Source organism: Phalacrocorax carbo, chromosome 18 (assembly GCF_963921805.1).
Source record: "Phalacrocorax carbo chromosome 18, bPhaCar2.1, whole genome shotgun sequence".
In the NCBI taxonomy this organism is placed as follows: Eukaryota; Metazoa; Chordata; class Aves; order Suliformes; family Phalacrocoracidae; genus Phalacrocorax; species Phalacrocorax carbo.
This window is the reverse complement of record NC_087530.1, coordinates 3,951,983-3,968,307: the sequence shown is the minus strand read 5'-3', so window position 1 is coordinate 3,968,307 and position 16,325 is coordinate 3,951,983. Positions and strand designations below refer to the sequence as shown.

Sequence of the window (16,325 nt, the reverse complement as noted above, 5' to 3'; positions counted from 1 at the left end):
ACCCCCGGGACCCGCCTGGCTCCCTCCCTGCCTCCCTCCCTCCCGCCGGCAGGCCCTGCGGGAGCCCCCCCCGGCTGCAGAGAGCAGCCCCCCCCCCTCGGGGAGAAGCAAGGCCGCCGCCCCTCGAGGTGGTTTTTTGAGGTGGGGGGGCATCGCTTGCAAAGTGCCCCCCGGGGCCGTGCAGGAGCGGGGTCGGTGCGGGGCCGAGGCGGGGGGGGGGGCTGGCGGGAGACGGGGGACCGGGACGGCGGTGCGGGGAGCGCCTTTCCATTCCTCCTCCTCCTACTGTCGGGTTTAGCCCTGGGCTGGGGGTGACCGAGTGGTCCGTGTCCCCCCCCATGCCTTCAACCAAAGGGTTGCAAAGTTTCCCTGGTCTCCGCTTTGCTGTCGCTGGGTGAAGCAGCGCGGGAGAGTCCCGCAAGATGCCGTTCGCTCCCCTGCCTTTAATCAGTTGTTACTGGGATGGAAAAGGCACTGGAGAAGTTGCGGTATATTGTGGTCGTGCCGTATGTTTCCTGTCCCCGTTTCGCTGGAGGGCTGGTACGGTGCCTGGTCTTGCCACTTCGGCAATGGTTGAGAAAAATCCTTCTGTCTGTCTCCCCTTAGCAGGGGAAAAATGGGCACCGTTCGCCTCCAGGCTGCACGCTTGTGCCTTCTGAAAGAGCTAACGTATTACAGCTCTGCTGTTTCAAGATGACTATTTCATGTGGTGGTTCTGCTGATTGTGAATGAAGCTGGGATTTTTTTTTTCCGTGTTACCAGGGCTCATGAGACCCGTTTATTATTTTTTTTTCTGATTGTTTTAGCTAAAGAATCAAATTGTTTATCTGTCCACCTCACCGTGCATGTCTGTCAACATGGGTATTCGCAAGGTTATTTGTAATCTATTGAAATAGTAGAAAGAACGTTGCCCTTCTGGTTGGCAAAACGGTGGTACCCTCAAAGCGATCGGAGGCTGAGTTGCGGTTAAATAATGTATTTTGCAAAGTACTGTGAGATCAAAGGAAAATTAAGACCAGAGAGGTTTGGAGAGCACAAGGGGCGCGAGGGGGGCTGGGGAGCTCGCTGTGTTTGTGGCTGGGCTCCCTTTCCGCCGTGTGTCCTGGAAGCTCAGGTGGAGGCACCGATCGTGTCCTCCAGACAGCGTCCCTTCTTTGCTGGCACGCTTCGCGGGGCACGGCGCCGGGCTTTCGCCGCCCGGGACCCGCAGAACATCTGCAGGGAAATGGTTGCCTGGTGAACCTCCCCGTCCCCAGGAGAGTCCGGCAGGGGAAGGGCGAGACATAACTCCTGGTGTCCGTTTGCTCGGGAGAGCTGATTTTCATGCTGCCGGATCCCGGAGAGCTCTGCAGAGGCACATGGATCACTGCTCAGCCCTCAGCCAGGGCACCGTATCCTCACCAGTGGCTCGGGCACATCCCTCTCACCGTGTCAAGGAGAAGCCAAGTGCTCTGTAACGACAGCCGGGCAGCGGGTTCCCCACCCCGAAGCGCTCGGTGCCTTACAGCACGCTGCAACCCTCGCTGCTTTGTGGCTCTCCCCGTGTCCACGCTTTCCCACTTGCATTGCCTTCTTGCTTCAGCTCTTGTCTGCCTTTTCAGACCTTTCTTTTATTTGTCCCCAATCCATAATTTTGCATTACAAGTGAATTTTGCCAGCTGGGACCTCGGAGGAGCCTCCCTCCGCTTCCAGCAAAGCTCGGTATCTGCCCCATCCCTCGTGCTTCCTCCGCTCAGCCCCCTTCGCCTCCCACACCCCTGCCAGGCCTCCCCTCGTTTGGTTAACCAGTCTTTCCCTGTGTTAATTAGGTGTTGCCTACCAACCCAGAGGAAAGCTGGCAGGTCTACAGCTCTGCCCAGGATAGCGAGGGACGTTGTATATGCACAGTGGTGGCACCTCAACAGACGATGTGCTCGCGTGATGCCAGGACAAAGCAGCTGAGACAACTATTAGAAAAGGTAATGGTTGACCCCTTCTGGGCAAGGTGGTTTGGTTTGGCGTGACGTTGGGGGTAAAAATCCGAGTGAGCCGGGCTAAGCCTTGGTTTCGAGGGAAGACGGACCCCTTGGGCCAGCCCTCCCGTGCCGTAGCTGTCCCATGCGTGTCGTGGGGAATAATCGGCCGCAGTTGGGAGTTTAAATCTCTACGTGTTTCTGAGGCGTGGAGGAAAAGGGACCGCGGCCTAAGGTCAGGTTGAAACTGCTGAGATCAAAGCAACAATATTGAACCACGTTGCTTAAAAAAAAAAAAAAAGTAATTTACTCATTTTTTTCATTATGTTAACACAAGCAGTTTCAAAGGATAAGCCTCAACAACATGGGAGAAGATAGAATTAAAGACCCAAAGCCCATGCATTCCTAGCCAAGCTGATATTAAAAAGGTCGAATCAAACAGTACAAGCTGTCGACATCAAATAGCACAGAAATGACAGTTAGTGGGTTTCTTTCTAATGTGGACATCCACTTGATTAGTTTTTAATAGTCTGCTGTCCAAAGAGATCAAAGCATCTCATTAGGGAAACATTCCCCATAACAAGAAATTTTCCAGATAATAGATTTCATTGAAGAAATGCTGTTTCATGTGAAACGGTGCCCTTCTCCTTAAAATACAAGTGGACTCCTGTGCTGGATGTGTAATTATCCCTCATAACCCAGTGCTATGTTGGCATGTGTTGTGCATGACAAAACCATTTTTACCCCGCTGCTTTCGGGAAGTTGATGTATTAGTCACTCATAACAATATTAAACCTACACTTAACTGATTTTCCTATGTGATAAGGACAATAAAGTGAGGCAGGAAACATTTAGCCCTAAAACACTTCTTCGGTATGTCAGAGGCTTCTAAAAATAATCCCACTCAAGCTTTTATTTCTCTAAGCAATAACGGCAATCGGTCCAACAGCACTTTTGTCTAAGGGGCAGCAGCATTATATTAGCAGCTGACACAGGCATCCGAGAGCCATCGTGTTCCCAGAACTGCTCCTACGCATTAAAGAAGCAGGATTTGACCCAATGCCCTCTGCTAATAGACAGGCGAGTTGGGCATGCGAGACCTGGGATAACACCAGCTCCCGTGCGGAGGGTGTAAGCGCTCAGTGATTTTTTTTTTCCCCCCTTATGCAGCTCTCTGGCTGCCAACGAATAAAGTGAGGGAGGAGCAGTATTTCGAGACATGTGTTCTGAGGATATGTTACCTGCCCGCTAATCTGTCTGCATCTCACTCCTACGCTAACCTATATGAAAACCCCAAAATAAAGACTAGGCTCTTAGTGCCAGACATCTGATCTTGACGAAGGCTGAAATGATAATCCCTATAGGAAAACGCAACTGCAGAGAAGAGCTTCCAGCTTCCCAGGAAGGATTTCAAACCTGAAAACTCCTTCCCTCCTCTGACATTTTAACTCTAGTTTTGTGATGGGAAAACTCGCGTCCCCTGATTTCTCTCTGCCAGCAGATGAAGAAGCGTAATGTGTCAAAGGTAATTGTGGTTGGATTTTCAAAGGAGGACACCTGGCAGTCCCCTACGGAAATAATAAGGCACTGCTTTTACAGGCAAGAAATAAGCTCTGTGTGTGTGTGTGTGTGTGTGTGTGTGTGTGTGTGTACACAACCCAGTTAGAGCATCTTCAGTGGAAATCTCCACACAGAGGCTTCAGCAGCTGAACGCACTTCGAGGTTCAAAGCTGCCAAGACCCCACCTACCCTCAACACGTGGGCACAGGCATATGCATAGAAATCGCCGTTCGTGCTGCTTGCAAGTGAATCCTGGGCACCCCGTCAGTTTAAAGAGCAGGTGTTAAGTGAGGTAAGGTGAGCCAGGTCTGCTCGCCACCGCACAAACTGTTCGGCCCGTGTTTTGACACCGAGGTGTCTGAGCTCATCTTTGGCTAGAGCACGCGGAGTCCTTCCAGCCTTATGTGTCAGGTGCCGAGTCCACATCTTGGACTGCATCCAAACCAAGACATCACCTAAATCCTCTTCATAAACAGATTATGTTTTATCTTCAAACAGATTTTTTTTTTCTTTTTTGGCCCTGTTATCTGGGAGGACTTCCTCCTCTCATGGTTAAACCACTTTTGGTTTCCTGCCAATTCTTATTCTTTGCCAGCACTGATTTCCAGATTAAATGGTTCTTTTTGTTCCTTTGAGATTCGCGCGGAGTTGTATGCATAGGGAGGACAATGACATCTCAGCCTTTACTTTGCCTCCTACAGACCTTATAAGATGAACTTTTCATGTCCTAGTCCATCAGCTGAGCCCATCGCTCTGCTAATTCTTCCTATAGACCATGAAAGTCTCTCTCAGGATGCCTCATGCTATTGCTCCACCAGTTTGTCCAGCTACCCAAAGCTAACGATTCATCCCAATTCAACCCCCAAAGATGGGCTTAGAACAGCCCTTTTGATCTGGCATGAAAGGCTGATCCACAGGGAAGCTTGAGCAGGGTTTAAACCATTGCTTTGACCGTATCAGTCTCACTAGGGTCATCAAGTCAATATTAACTCAGTTACCCTCGTTTAATTCCGAAACAAGTCAGTGTCAAGCAACAACAAGAACAGCACTGGAAGTTCTGTTTGTATCAGTTTTCTATTTCAGATGCTAAAATTAACTCTTTTTCCCCAAGACAATCACATGTATCCCTCTCCCATTAGCTTGATGGAAAATGATGTTTCGTGGTGAGAGGGCGTGCTCTGCCAACGAAGGCAAAACGCATTTTGGCTGGTGTTTGAGGATAGCAGTTAATGGATGAAGCTGAGGGAGTCTGAGAAACAGTGTCCTTCGGTCTCAGTTCATTAGAGCACTTATGTACATGCTTAAGTTTAAGCTATGAACAGTTTCACTGAAGTCTAATCATGTGCCAAAGTACTTTGCTGGATCAAGGGCTTAATATGCTAATGAAGGAAAACAAGTAGCTCTTCAGCCAAGGAAGCATGCATCCCCGTCAGGGATCAGGAATGATGGAGACTGACTTTTTACACATCTGGCCAATGTGGGCCACAAATAGCAGGAGTCTGGACTTGTAATACACATCCCTGAAAAAGCACAGCAGCTAATTTTAGGTGTCTCAGTTTAGAGACAAGTGAGGAGGCTATTTCCTCTGCAGTCAGGGGAGGCGCAGACTCCTCCAGAGGTGATTCAGAGCACAAGCCTGAGCGAGATGCTCTGATTCATTTCCTAGCGGAGCCTGCCTCTCCCTTCCTGCCATCCAAGAGGCAGCATAAGGAGCCCCCCGTAGCCTCGCTCAGCCCCTGCAAGGTCACACACCAACGTGCCATGACAGAAATGCACTTTTCTGATTACTTGTAGCTTGGCCTTTAACTGGGGCTAGGCATTAGTGGAATAAATGAGATCAATCTTCTACGGTTGCTACAAGTCATTCCTATTCCAACCCATTGGAACAATTCTGCTATACAGCTCGACTTGATTAGCAGGATAAAAATATCTGCAGACCAGTCATGCTTGTCTAAGACTTCCCTTCTCCTGCCTCGGGATAGAGAGAGGTCTTCAAACTCCTCCACACCCCGCCCAGGTAAATTAGCACCCAGCCGTGCCTGCTGAGAGCTCACGTACCCTGGGGGAGGCACGGCTGAATGGGAGCCACGTGGGCTTGGGCTGAGCTCATGTTTGGCCTTTTCCTCATCAAACCAAGAGGGTCTTGTTCTGCTCCTCCATGCTTCTCACGCCTCCCCGAGCAGGTCCTTGGTGGTGTTCAGGATGGGGGCTGGTTCATCTCTGGGTGATGTGTTGGGACTCGGAGACTGAAAATAGCTTCCCCTTTGCTGAGGAAGACTACTAGACCCCCGAAGCCATTGTACTGGCTGTACAAAATGTTTCCTCACTGTTGGCCTTTGAAATGTAGGTTGTCCATACATTTTTAATAGTTCCCTGTAATAGTTTCCTTGTCATCGTGCATGAGCAATGGGCGTTTTGACCCCTTCAGAGACGCAGACGCCAAAGCTGGCATTTGACCTATGCTGGTTTCGGCAAGTAGTCTCCGAGGCCTGGCTGCGTGCGGGTGTCCCGCTGTCCCCTCGCTCTGTCACTTGAGGTAAGTCGCAGCAGCCCAGTGTGATTTGCTGGAGGCAATGTTGCTCTTGCACCGTTCTTCCCCTGTCTCAGCCTGTCTGTGCCTGGCTTTGGCGAGGACGGAGACGGGAGCAGATGTGGCAGCATGGGCTCTGGGAAGCGTCTCGGAGCGGATCCGCAGAGGCGGTGCTGGCTCACATTTGGGTTTTGCTCAGACCCCCACAGATGCAGAGACTTGCACCAGGATGCCTTTAGTTAGGGCCGTGACGCAGCAGCGTGCTTGGGTGCCTGATTCATTTCGAACACAGGCGTCATCCCTAATGCCGGCAGTCGCATTTCTGTGGCCAACGCAGCGGTGGCAGGAGCGCCAGCCGTGGGCTGAGCCCTGTAACATACAAACTGTGGTACAAACACAACCCTCCCTGGTGCAAAGACCTTAAATTAGGCTCATCGCTTAATGCTAAATAGGTGCTTAGGTGCCTGTGTAAGTCATGAGCTTCATTTACTCTCTCCTAGACTGAAAAATGAGAGAAGAGAATACCTTAATAAATCAGATAGCAGCCAACCTTCAGAATCAGGTCAGCCTAGCTATCATTTCCCTCCCCTTCTTACTCCTTCAGCTCTTTTTCTCACGATGAGCCCAGCCAACCTTCTTGCATCATTCCTTCGGCAGGGCCGGGTGGGCGCTGCGCGGGGAGCCGCGGGGATGCCGCGTCGCTCGGCTAGAAACGATGCCGACGCGGCACAACTGCCCAAGTGGGCAGGCACCGGTGGGGCCAGCCGGAGCGGGAGCTCCCGTGGTGCTTCCCAGCTTCAGGATGCCCTCACCTGCAGCTGGATTTGTTGTGGCAGGTGCCGTATAAAGAGTAGGGCTGTTTGGATAATGAAGTTTTTACTAGTTGGGAGTAAAGTTTGCACTTAGGCAATCAGTAAGTGTCACTTGTATAGATGAAGAAATGATAATGTGCACCTCAGCAGAAGCGTATCTCATAGCCAGATGGGCTTCTGCTCAGCTGAGAGCCTCTCCTCGCGCGACGGCGGGTGCTGTCCGGCCTCTCAAAGAGGCCGTCATGAGTGATGCATTTTAGCCTTGACTACAACCCTTATTTGCATCTGCGATTGTTAAATTCTTCTCTGCAGTGCAGCAGAATAAATGTTTATGAAACCAATTTGCTCTATTTTAGAGCATGGGGGTCATAATACTGTGAGATGCTGTTGATTAACTAGTAAATAATGCATAGGCTGATTACCCTTAAGCTTTCTTGGCTGTGTAGGAAAAGGTCAGCGTTTGGCATTGGGATGCAAACGGGGCTGCCTTGCTGCTGGGGAAGCGACACCTTCTTAATGAACCCCTTCTCATTTGACAGGTGCAAAACATGTCCCAGTCGATAGAGGTGTTGGACAGGCGGACTCAAAGAGACCTACAGTACGTTGAGAAGATGGAAAACCAGATGAGGGGACTGGAATCAAAATTTAAACAAGTGGAAGAAAGCCACAAGCAGCACCTGGCAAGGCAGTTTAAGGTATGTCTGCTTTCCAAACCGCTAACGAAGCTGTGGCCAGGGATTTAGTGTAGGGGACTGCGGCCCCGGTCCCCATCGGCTCACGTAGCCCTTGGTCCGGTTGTACGCGGCACTGGCGGCCGCCCACTCCTGCCCAAAGCACGGCCAGTTCCAGGCTGCGGCATCGCATCCTCAGCTGCAGTACATTTTTGTATAGGTTAAAAGCATAAATCTCTGCGTTTCTGTACCTGCAAACCACCTGGGTGCCTCAAACAGGGCAGCACAGGATTGCTCCGTGAGAGAAGGTCTGCAGGGAGACCCCGGGGCAGCCAGGGTCAGGGCGAGGTGGGTTCCCCTCCATGGCCGGGCAGCCCTTCCCCGTGCTGTGCCCGGGATCCAGTTTTCTTGGGAAGAGCCTGGAGCTGGGGCTCCATTTCCATTTCTGGAGCACGTGGCAGACCGCAATGGGCTGTCACCACGTCGCTTCCCTCCTTGGGGTGGTCGTAGCAACAGGGCAATCAATCAAACAAACCAACACACACCCCCCCCTCAGAAAGACCCCAGAAGTACGACCACTGCAGCGGTCCTCTGGCTGGCAAACCGTGCATCTCAAGGGTGTGCAAATGTCCAATTCTGATGAATTCTGTGTGTTTTGTCCTGGTGTCGTTCAAACGAGAAGGTATCAGCCTTTTAAATGAGGCTGTCGTTGCGAGCAATGGTCGAACTTTTAAATGCAATTGCCAAAAAGAGGCTGTCAGCGATATTTGGAATGTTAAATGTTAGTAATGTTGTGGATTAATAGGTACAAAAAAACAAGTTCAGAAGATTTCTAGTGAAATTTGGGGCCATTTGGGGACCGATCATCCACCCAGCTGATTCCCATCCTCATTTCCATGCAGCTGCCCAGCTGGCCGCTGTTTTAAAGCAGAATTTTTTAAATTGATAAATGCTGAAATACCAAGATTACCTCATAAAAAGCCTGGAAGAAGGTTCTTAAAACTTATCACCGACTCCACCTCTCTCACTCCCTATCTCCAGTTACTGCAGGACCCTAAACTTAGCTCCGCAGTCTGGATATAAGGACCAGCTTTCTGATTTAAGCCTGAGACTCTTCCCCCACTCCATTCTGATGAGTTTAATCCTCCCCATTGCCTGCCAGCGAGCTTGCACCGGGAAGTGCAAGTGAATAAGAAAATAAATACATTCCCCACATGCAAACTGCAGGAGGGAAAGCCTCTTGACTTAAATAGGAGGGGATGGGAAGGAAAGAAATGAGGCTGAGAACCCATTCCGGATCCCGTTCACCCCCGAGCTGCTTCAGCAGGCAGCCGGGTGTCACAGCCCTGAGCGCTGTGAACTTGGCCACCGTGCAAGAGTTTAGGCAGCACCAGGTATACTGTGTATACTAACATGCTTCATTAACGGGTAGGTGCATGCATATTTATGTCTACTCGTTAGCTGCTGGAGCAGAGCATCTTTAACAAAATGCTGCATACTGTGCCTTTAAAGGAGGCCTTCATTTAATTTAAAACAAGAAAACCACAAGTCTTCGTTTCTGCAAAATAAATTTGATAACGACTTTGATTTTTATGTTCTTTATAGCATGCCTAAGAACAGCACGGAATTTTTGTCTAATTTGCTGCCAAAGCACCATTTTAAGTAACAGCCACAGCATTTTGTTTCTGCTAATGCCAGCATTAAAATGTGAGTGGTTTGGAGCTCTTGTGTTTTTTTTTTTTTCTCTTTAGTTCCGTAAGAGTATTTGTCTATGAATGGCTATCTATATAAGGCAGGTTAGTGAGCTAGATCCTCAACAGTATTTCATTTTCTTGCTTACAGGGCTAACTTAAAAGCAAGTTTTTTCAATGCTGCAGTGACTGAAGAAGCAGTTCACTCCCATGTAACCATGAAAAGAGGGCCACAGAGCATTTTGCACCATGCATTTATTTTTTTGATTATTTTCCAAATTAGCACCATATCTCACTAAGGAACCTTGAACCACACAACCAAGATCTTCCTTTGCATGCAATTGTAGATGCATTTCATGAATAGTTTGAAACCCTTGTCAATGCATATATATATTATTTTATTTTATTTTTTGGAAAGAAAAAAAAAAAAAGAACTCTTTGTGTATGTGATCTGAAGCATGTAACCCTAAGATGTTGCATTCTAAAAATGACAAATAAAGGCCTTTCCCAAATATTTTGGTGTTCTGCAGCCTGTTTAATATGTTCTTTCCAATACATCATTTGGACCAAAGTAATAATTAAATATTTTTAATGATAATAATTGTGGGATATGAACATTGCACTCACGTAGGAAGCAACCAGGTCAAGGCAGAGTGTTGCAGATTTTTGCACGCATAGCACTGAACCGAGCTTATTTTAACCTTGCAGGCAATAAAAGCGAAAATGGAGGAACTTAGGCCTTTGATACCAGTGTTGGAAGAGTACAAAGCCGATGCAAAATTGGTATTGCAGTTTAAAGAGGAGGTCCAGAATCTGACGTCAGTTCTAAACGAACTCCAGGAAGAGATTGGCGCCTATGACTACGAAGAGCTTCAGAACAGAGTGTCAAATCTTGAAGAAAGGCTTCGTGCATGCATGCAAAAATTAGGTAGGCTCAGAACAACATGGTGGCACTGGCTAAACACCATCGATGTTAAACCACGCACCCCATCTGGAGGCAGAGATGCTAGACTGGACATCTCCTTGTGCCTGGCCTGGCTGTGGGAGATGAGCTCGCACAGCCAGCTTTGATCCTGTAAATATTTATGCTATAAGTAACGTTAATCTTGGGAGTAGTCCTGCTGAGGATTACTCGCACGAGCAATGTTGCTCATGGCATAAGTGCTTCAGGATCAGGCCCTTACCCAGGCATGTGACTTTTTGCAGCGTTTGCATAAGCGGACGGTGAAATGCGGTAAACGCGCGGCCTCTTGCAAGTAACGCTTATGCAAAGCAAACACATGCGCCCATTTTGCTTACGCATCGGTGTCCGATCTTGTTTTGCTAACTGGACCTGGCACACCAGCAAAGGTCTCCGCGCTTTCAGCAGCGCGTGTGCGCGCGCGCGCAGGCTGCGACTCGGTTTCCCTTTTTCCTTTCCTTTTGCACCTTGCGAGTCCCTGTTGAGAAGAGCATGATGTAGCCGGTGCGGGTTCGTGTGTTGGTGCGGACTCTGCCACGTGCAGGATATCAATCCCTCCCGTTCCCTGAGGGAGCAGGGAGCCCCTTCCATCAGGCCGAGTAACCGGCAATGCCAAAACTCGAGAGATTCATCTGTAATCTCATTCAGAGAGTATTAATTGACCGAAGCCTTTGGGTCTGTTGTGGGGAGACACAGCTGCAGCTAAACCCAACGTCTGACCCCGAACAGAGGGTGGAGAAGGGGGGGAAGGAGGGCACTGCCGTCCACCGCTGCGAGGAACCTCCCCACCGTTTGTTGCCCTAGCTCTGACTTGATTTAATTTCTACTTACATTATTGACTTTCTTGTTAAGCAATTTAGATAATCTAAACACATTAACTGCTCTGCAGTCTATTTTGGTAGCACATATGAAATTACACTCTCAGGTAACTTCATGGAAGATCAGATCTCTTCTCAACACTTTATATCCGTGGCAAGGTAATGCTTTGTTTCTCTCTTGTCTCTGCTGCTGGGATTGCTTTTGCTTGTTTCTAGATGCCTCCACACTTCTGTAAGCAGCCGTCTCGCCTGTATTTCCCCCTGCATTTCCATCCTGTCCTCTGCTGCCTTGTACGTCCCTTATACCTACCTCTCCCTCAGAATCTTGGCGAGGAAAGCAAATTGCCACGTAAGCCTGGATGCTCAGAGGTGCCTGAGCTACAAGCGTGCCGTGAGTCGTGCACTGAGTCGTGCACTGAGTCGTGCACTGAGATACCCCCGGGAGCTGCCCAGGTGTGATCCCCCCGGCTGAGCGAGAGGGCACAGCCTGAGTCCAATTTATTAACGAGCACTGATGTGCCCGGGTTTGGTCGGGGGGCGGAACAGGCTGAGGTGAGCCCTGCCGTCGCTTTCCGCACGGTGTCCGCGGTCCCTCCCCTCACCCCGTGATGGGTGTGATGAGGGGAGATGGTGCCCCCGGACAGATCCACTTGCTGCACCTCTAGCCTTCAGCCCATCTCCTGAAGATGAGGAGGAGCAGCAGGTGATGAGGAGAGGGAACCAGCAGCAGGACCGGGGATCTGAGTCTGGGCCGTAGAAGTACTTCCCCGGGGACAGTTCTTTAAACAAAACCATCCTGGACCGGACAGCCCCTCCCCAGCCGGCCTTGGTGGAGCTGCCTCCACCAGAGCCAGGGACGCTGCGATGATCCTCCCACAGACCCTGGGCAGACTTTAAGAAGTAGCTCCCAAACCATTCAGGACTCCAAAAAAATAGAGTTTGCTTCTGCTCTGGGCCGTATCCTGAGCCATTACATCCCCATCGATCCCAGTCCTCCAGCTGGGTCGGCCACCCAAGCCGTAGCCCAGGTAAGACTGAGGCAGCTAGGATGGCGAGCTCTTGCAGGCAATGTTTTCTAGGAACTTTTGGGGGTTTTTGGAATCATTTTTGAGGCTTTATTTGGGATTTTTGGCTGTGCCCCTTCTTCCACCTCTCGCTCTCTCTGACTGTGGGGTCAGGGCAGTTTTTCTGCCTCGGGGTGTTGCAGCACCCCTGGGTGCTCATGGAGAGGGACACTGAGTCTCGCAAGAGTTCGCCCCAGAGGGTTTGCTGCCTGCCTGGGAGGATGATTTATTTGGTCACTTAAGAGCAAACAGCACGGATTGGATTTCCAATATTGTTTATCGCTCCAGAGTGTAAACCAGTGAAAATGGTAGTTAATTGAGTTAAATTCGGATAACAACCTTACAGACACTTTGGTGCCGCACAGTGAGGCCCCGTTTGCTGAGGAGTGCTGTTTGCCGCAAATTATCTCCTCAGAGGGATTCGCCAACCTTTCAAGTAGCAGATTTTAGCTGAGATTTGCTCCTGCATGGGCCAGCAATGGCGCTCACCTGGTGTGCGTTCGCCTGCTAGAGCTCAAGGTACAGCTTAGAGTGCCCAGCGCAGGATCGGGGAGCTGCTGCAACGTGCAAGGGACAAGGGAATGGGGGGGATGTGCCGTGTTCCCGTCTGGCTCGCCTCTCGCCATCCTCCGGGAAGCACTGATGCTTGATAGCGCAGCGGCATTTTCCTTAGGCGAGGTCCGGTTTTGCATTTTGGGTTTCCTAGGCATTACTGATGGATCAATAGTGAAAACACTTCCTGACCCTGGCATGTGTGTGAAGGAAAAAAAAGAAAAAAATCAATAATGGCACGTTCAATCTGTTACTCTGTTTACGCTCTTAAAGATCATTATTCATAAAGGGACTTTAACATTTCCATTCATGTTCCTAAGGGGAGCCTTGGAGGAGTGGAGAGGTTGTCACTCCTTGATTCAAGGGGGAATTTAACTCAGCTGTGCTCCGCAGGCTCGTGTTTGCTTGATAGCACGAGCTTCCCCCGACTTTTGCAAAAAATCCTACGATCCTAGCGCGGAGAGGGGACAGAGCCCTGCCAGCCTGTCCCAGGTATTTTTGGGAAGGGGGAGCTCCCAGCTGGGCAACGGCGGTGAGGGCAGGGCACGACCCAGCCGCCACCGCCCTGTCCCTGCTGCAGAGCGCTGGGACTGGGATGTGGGGGGATCAGACCCTGGCTTTGTGGGGAGCCCAGGCTGGGAAGGCGCTCGGCTGTAGCAGCAGCAGCCCAAGCAGAACCGCAGAGTCCGGGAGACGGGGCTGGTGTCGGCACAGTGGCTGCGTCGGTGGATAAATTGCTGCTGAGCTGCTAAACATCGCTCGTGGGCTGGATCTTAGGAGAAATATGGAGCGGGGGTGTTAGTATCATGGGAGGATGGTAGCGCTGCTTGTAACCAGCTGGAGGAAAGCGTGTTTCTCCTGCTGGAAAATTCCTCGTGTGGCTGGAGGAAGGGGCTGCGTGTGTGGACGTGGTGTTTCGTTGCTGCTCTGCTGAGCTGCAGGAGGGCAGGTCGGAGGCGGTTGGCAGGGTCAGCCTGGAGGGTCACTCCGGGAGAGGCCGATCTGTGCTGTTTTCCAGGAACAGGGATATGCAGACCCCCATGGGCCATAGGGACCTTGGTCATGCTGGGGAAACTGGAGTGAAAACAGATCCTCTATGCATGACCCACAAGCTGCTGTTCACAGGCTTCTCCGGTGTCCTGGGCTCAAGGATGAGCACCAGGTCATGCTTTCCTGTTGTACATTCATCCTGGGTGACTTGAAACCCCTGTAAGCATCCCGTGCTCCTGCCATCCCAATGGGAGAGCAGGTTTGCTGCAAAAAGCCCAGCACCCATGGGTGCTGGGCTGCCTGGGGCAGGAGGACTTTGCTGGGCAAATAGGAGCTTTAGGACAACTGCAGCCAGGGCTTAAAAACTCCCCTGTGAGAGTCAGTAGAGTCTGACAGAGGGAAGACTTGGACGCTGGGTGTCTTGGGCTCCCGCCCCAGCTCCGCTCCCACCGCAGCGCCCCACGCTCAGCTCCTCACCCGCAGAGGAGGGCACTGCTGAGGCTGGCGGGTGCTGCTGGCGGGTGCTTCGAGCCTGCGCAGGCTGCTGCCTTGTGCCGGAGCATAGGGAGCCACGAGAATCCCGTCGTGTGGCCTACTGCTCTGATTCAAGCTGCAACACGTCCAAGGCAAGCAGTAGAAGACAGAGCTCCCTCTGCCCCCAGTAATCTTCCTGCTTTTAGTGATTGCTGGCTCCACAGAAGGGGGAAAATAGGCTGATGGCATTCGGAGTGTGGTGTGCATCTCAGCAGGAATGGACGGGTGAGTGAGGATCACGGAGGCTGTACTCATCCACCCCTGGGTGGCAAGCCCATGAGAGCTGCAGGAATGTGGCTGACAAGGGCCCTTAAAGCATTTGGTTCCAGGATCCGCTTGAAATCTTCCCCCTAGCATCTGGCTGCCTATGATAGATTTACACCAAGAAAGAAAACACCTTGCCCTGTGTAAAAGCAACCCTTTTGCTTTGCTGAAGAGCTGTTGTGAATGTGCCTCCAGCTAAACGTGTATGAGATGTAGCCTCACTACTTGCAAACCACGCTAGTTTATCCTTATCTGCTGCTGCTGCTTTTTTTTTTTAACTTTTTTTTTTTTTAATCAATGAGCTTTTATACAACCTTTATCTCCAGGGAAATGGAAGGAAAGAGATAAAGTGACAGCAATGTAGCCTGCGATAATGGAAGGCAGCGTTGAGCAGATCTGTGATTAGAGGAAGGCTGGTCCTCTGCAAGGGGAATTTGCAAGATGTTAAATATTTATTATTTTAACCCGTTGCATCCCTTCGTCAATACCTTGCTCTCCTCCTGCCTGAGAGGTCCTGAATGCCTCAGACAGGCAGGGGGACAAATGCCCATAGTGAGGCCAGGAGAGCTCTCTGCTTTCTGGTGGGATCTCTCTTTATCTGCCTGCTGCCTGACGGCTGTGGGAAGACTGATGGTCCCCCTGGCCGTGTCATGCCGATGCATATCAAGAATATCTTCATCTATTTTATGCCGCGGGCTAGAGTGACCTCTTTGCCCCTGGCTCAGAGCTGAGGTAGGTGGATGTGTCCCATGGCTATAATCAGGAATATAAAGGGGCAGATGAGAACAGGCTAAGGAGAGGCAGCTAAGAGGTATTGCAGAGTGCTTGTACTGGAAGCATTTGTCAGGTTGGATGGGGCTTTGAGGAACCTGATCTAGTTGAAGATGTCCCTGCTTATTGCAGGGGGGTTGGACTAGATAATCTTTAATGGTCCCTTCTAACCCAAACCATTCCATGATTTTATGATTCTACTTGGTAATTTTGAGCAGAAGGACCTTGTCCTGAGCTGGCAGAGCTCCACACGTGTTTCAGCAGCACCTCCATGGGCTGCCACCTGCAGCCTCGGCCCCGGGTACCCCCAGCTGAGCAGCGGAGCCGTTCGTGCTGCAGTGCAGCTGCAGCTCAGCCTGCAAACCCAGCACCCGGAGCCGCCGCTCCACCCCAGCACCACCACCTTCCCCTTCCCCGGCCTGCCAGAGGCTTTCACATCAAAAAGAAGTCAGGGAACACCTTCTGGACTTCAGGTTGTGGCTGTCCCCCTGGTGCCGCTGACCTGAGCTTGCCTTGCTCAGGAGATGCTGCTGCAGGTCCACTGAATGTGTCTGGGTTTTAAATGAGTGCTCCTGTAGGGACAGACCATCCAACACCAGCCCCCAGACCCTCCCGCGACACCTTCGTCTCTTCCCCGGTCGTTCCCCGGTGCACATATGCTAAAATGCTGGCATTGCAGGAGACCAGAATGGCAGCTTTGATGAAATTTGGGGATGTCGTTGGAAGTCACTCCAGCACGTGGCTGCACTTTCGATGCTGAGGCTGTAGGATTGCAGGCATCTATTCTTGGGGTTCCCCGGAGGGATGCAGGGTTCAGTGTCAGGGGACAGAACCACGGAAAGGAAACAAGCTGCTGGTGCAGTTGAGTTGGGAGGGGGGAGATTTGCCACCGCTTCACCTCATGTTTAGGGCTTAAAAACACAGCCAGGCACTTAGCTGGGCTTGCGAATGTGCTGACAAGCCCGCTGAATTCAATGGCAATGAATTTAAGTGTGGAGCACCTAAATATGCTCAAATCCTGGCTCGTAGCACTGCTCAGGTGCACGTTCCTGTTGAATGATGCCGAGTCTGGGCAGGATTCCTGGGGCAGCTCCCCAGGGGCCCTCGGGACACCCCACCTCCTGCCTTCCTTCCATCCTGCTGTGTTTGGGTTCC

At 51.0% G+C, this 16,325-nt stretch overlaps 1 protein-coding gene across 2 annotated transcripts in view; it reads left to right on the top strand.

Moving 5' to 3' along the window:
- The window catches only part of OLFM1 (olfactomedin 1), a 34,165-nt gene that overhangs the window by 12,202 nt on the left and 5,638 nt on the right, over positions 1–16,325 (top strand). For both annotated transcript variants that reach the window (XM_064468605.1, XM_064468603.1), the window contains exons 2-4: positions 1,809–1,958; positions 7,394–7,549; positions 9,925–10,144. In XM_064468605.1, coding sequence (XP_064324675.1) covers positions 1,809–1,958; positions 7,394–7,549; positions 9,925–10,144 — 526 coding nt within the window. The remainder of the gene's footprint in view (positions 1–1,808; positions 1,959–7,393; positions 7,550–9,924; positions 10,145–16,325) is intronic.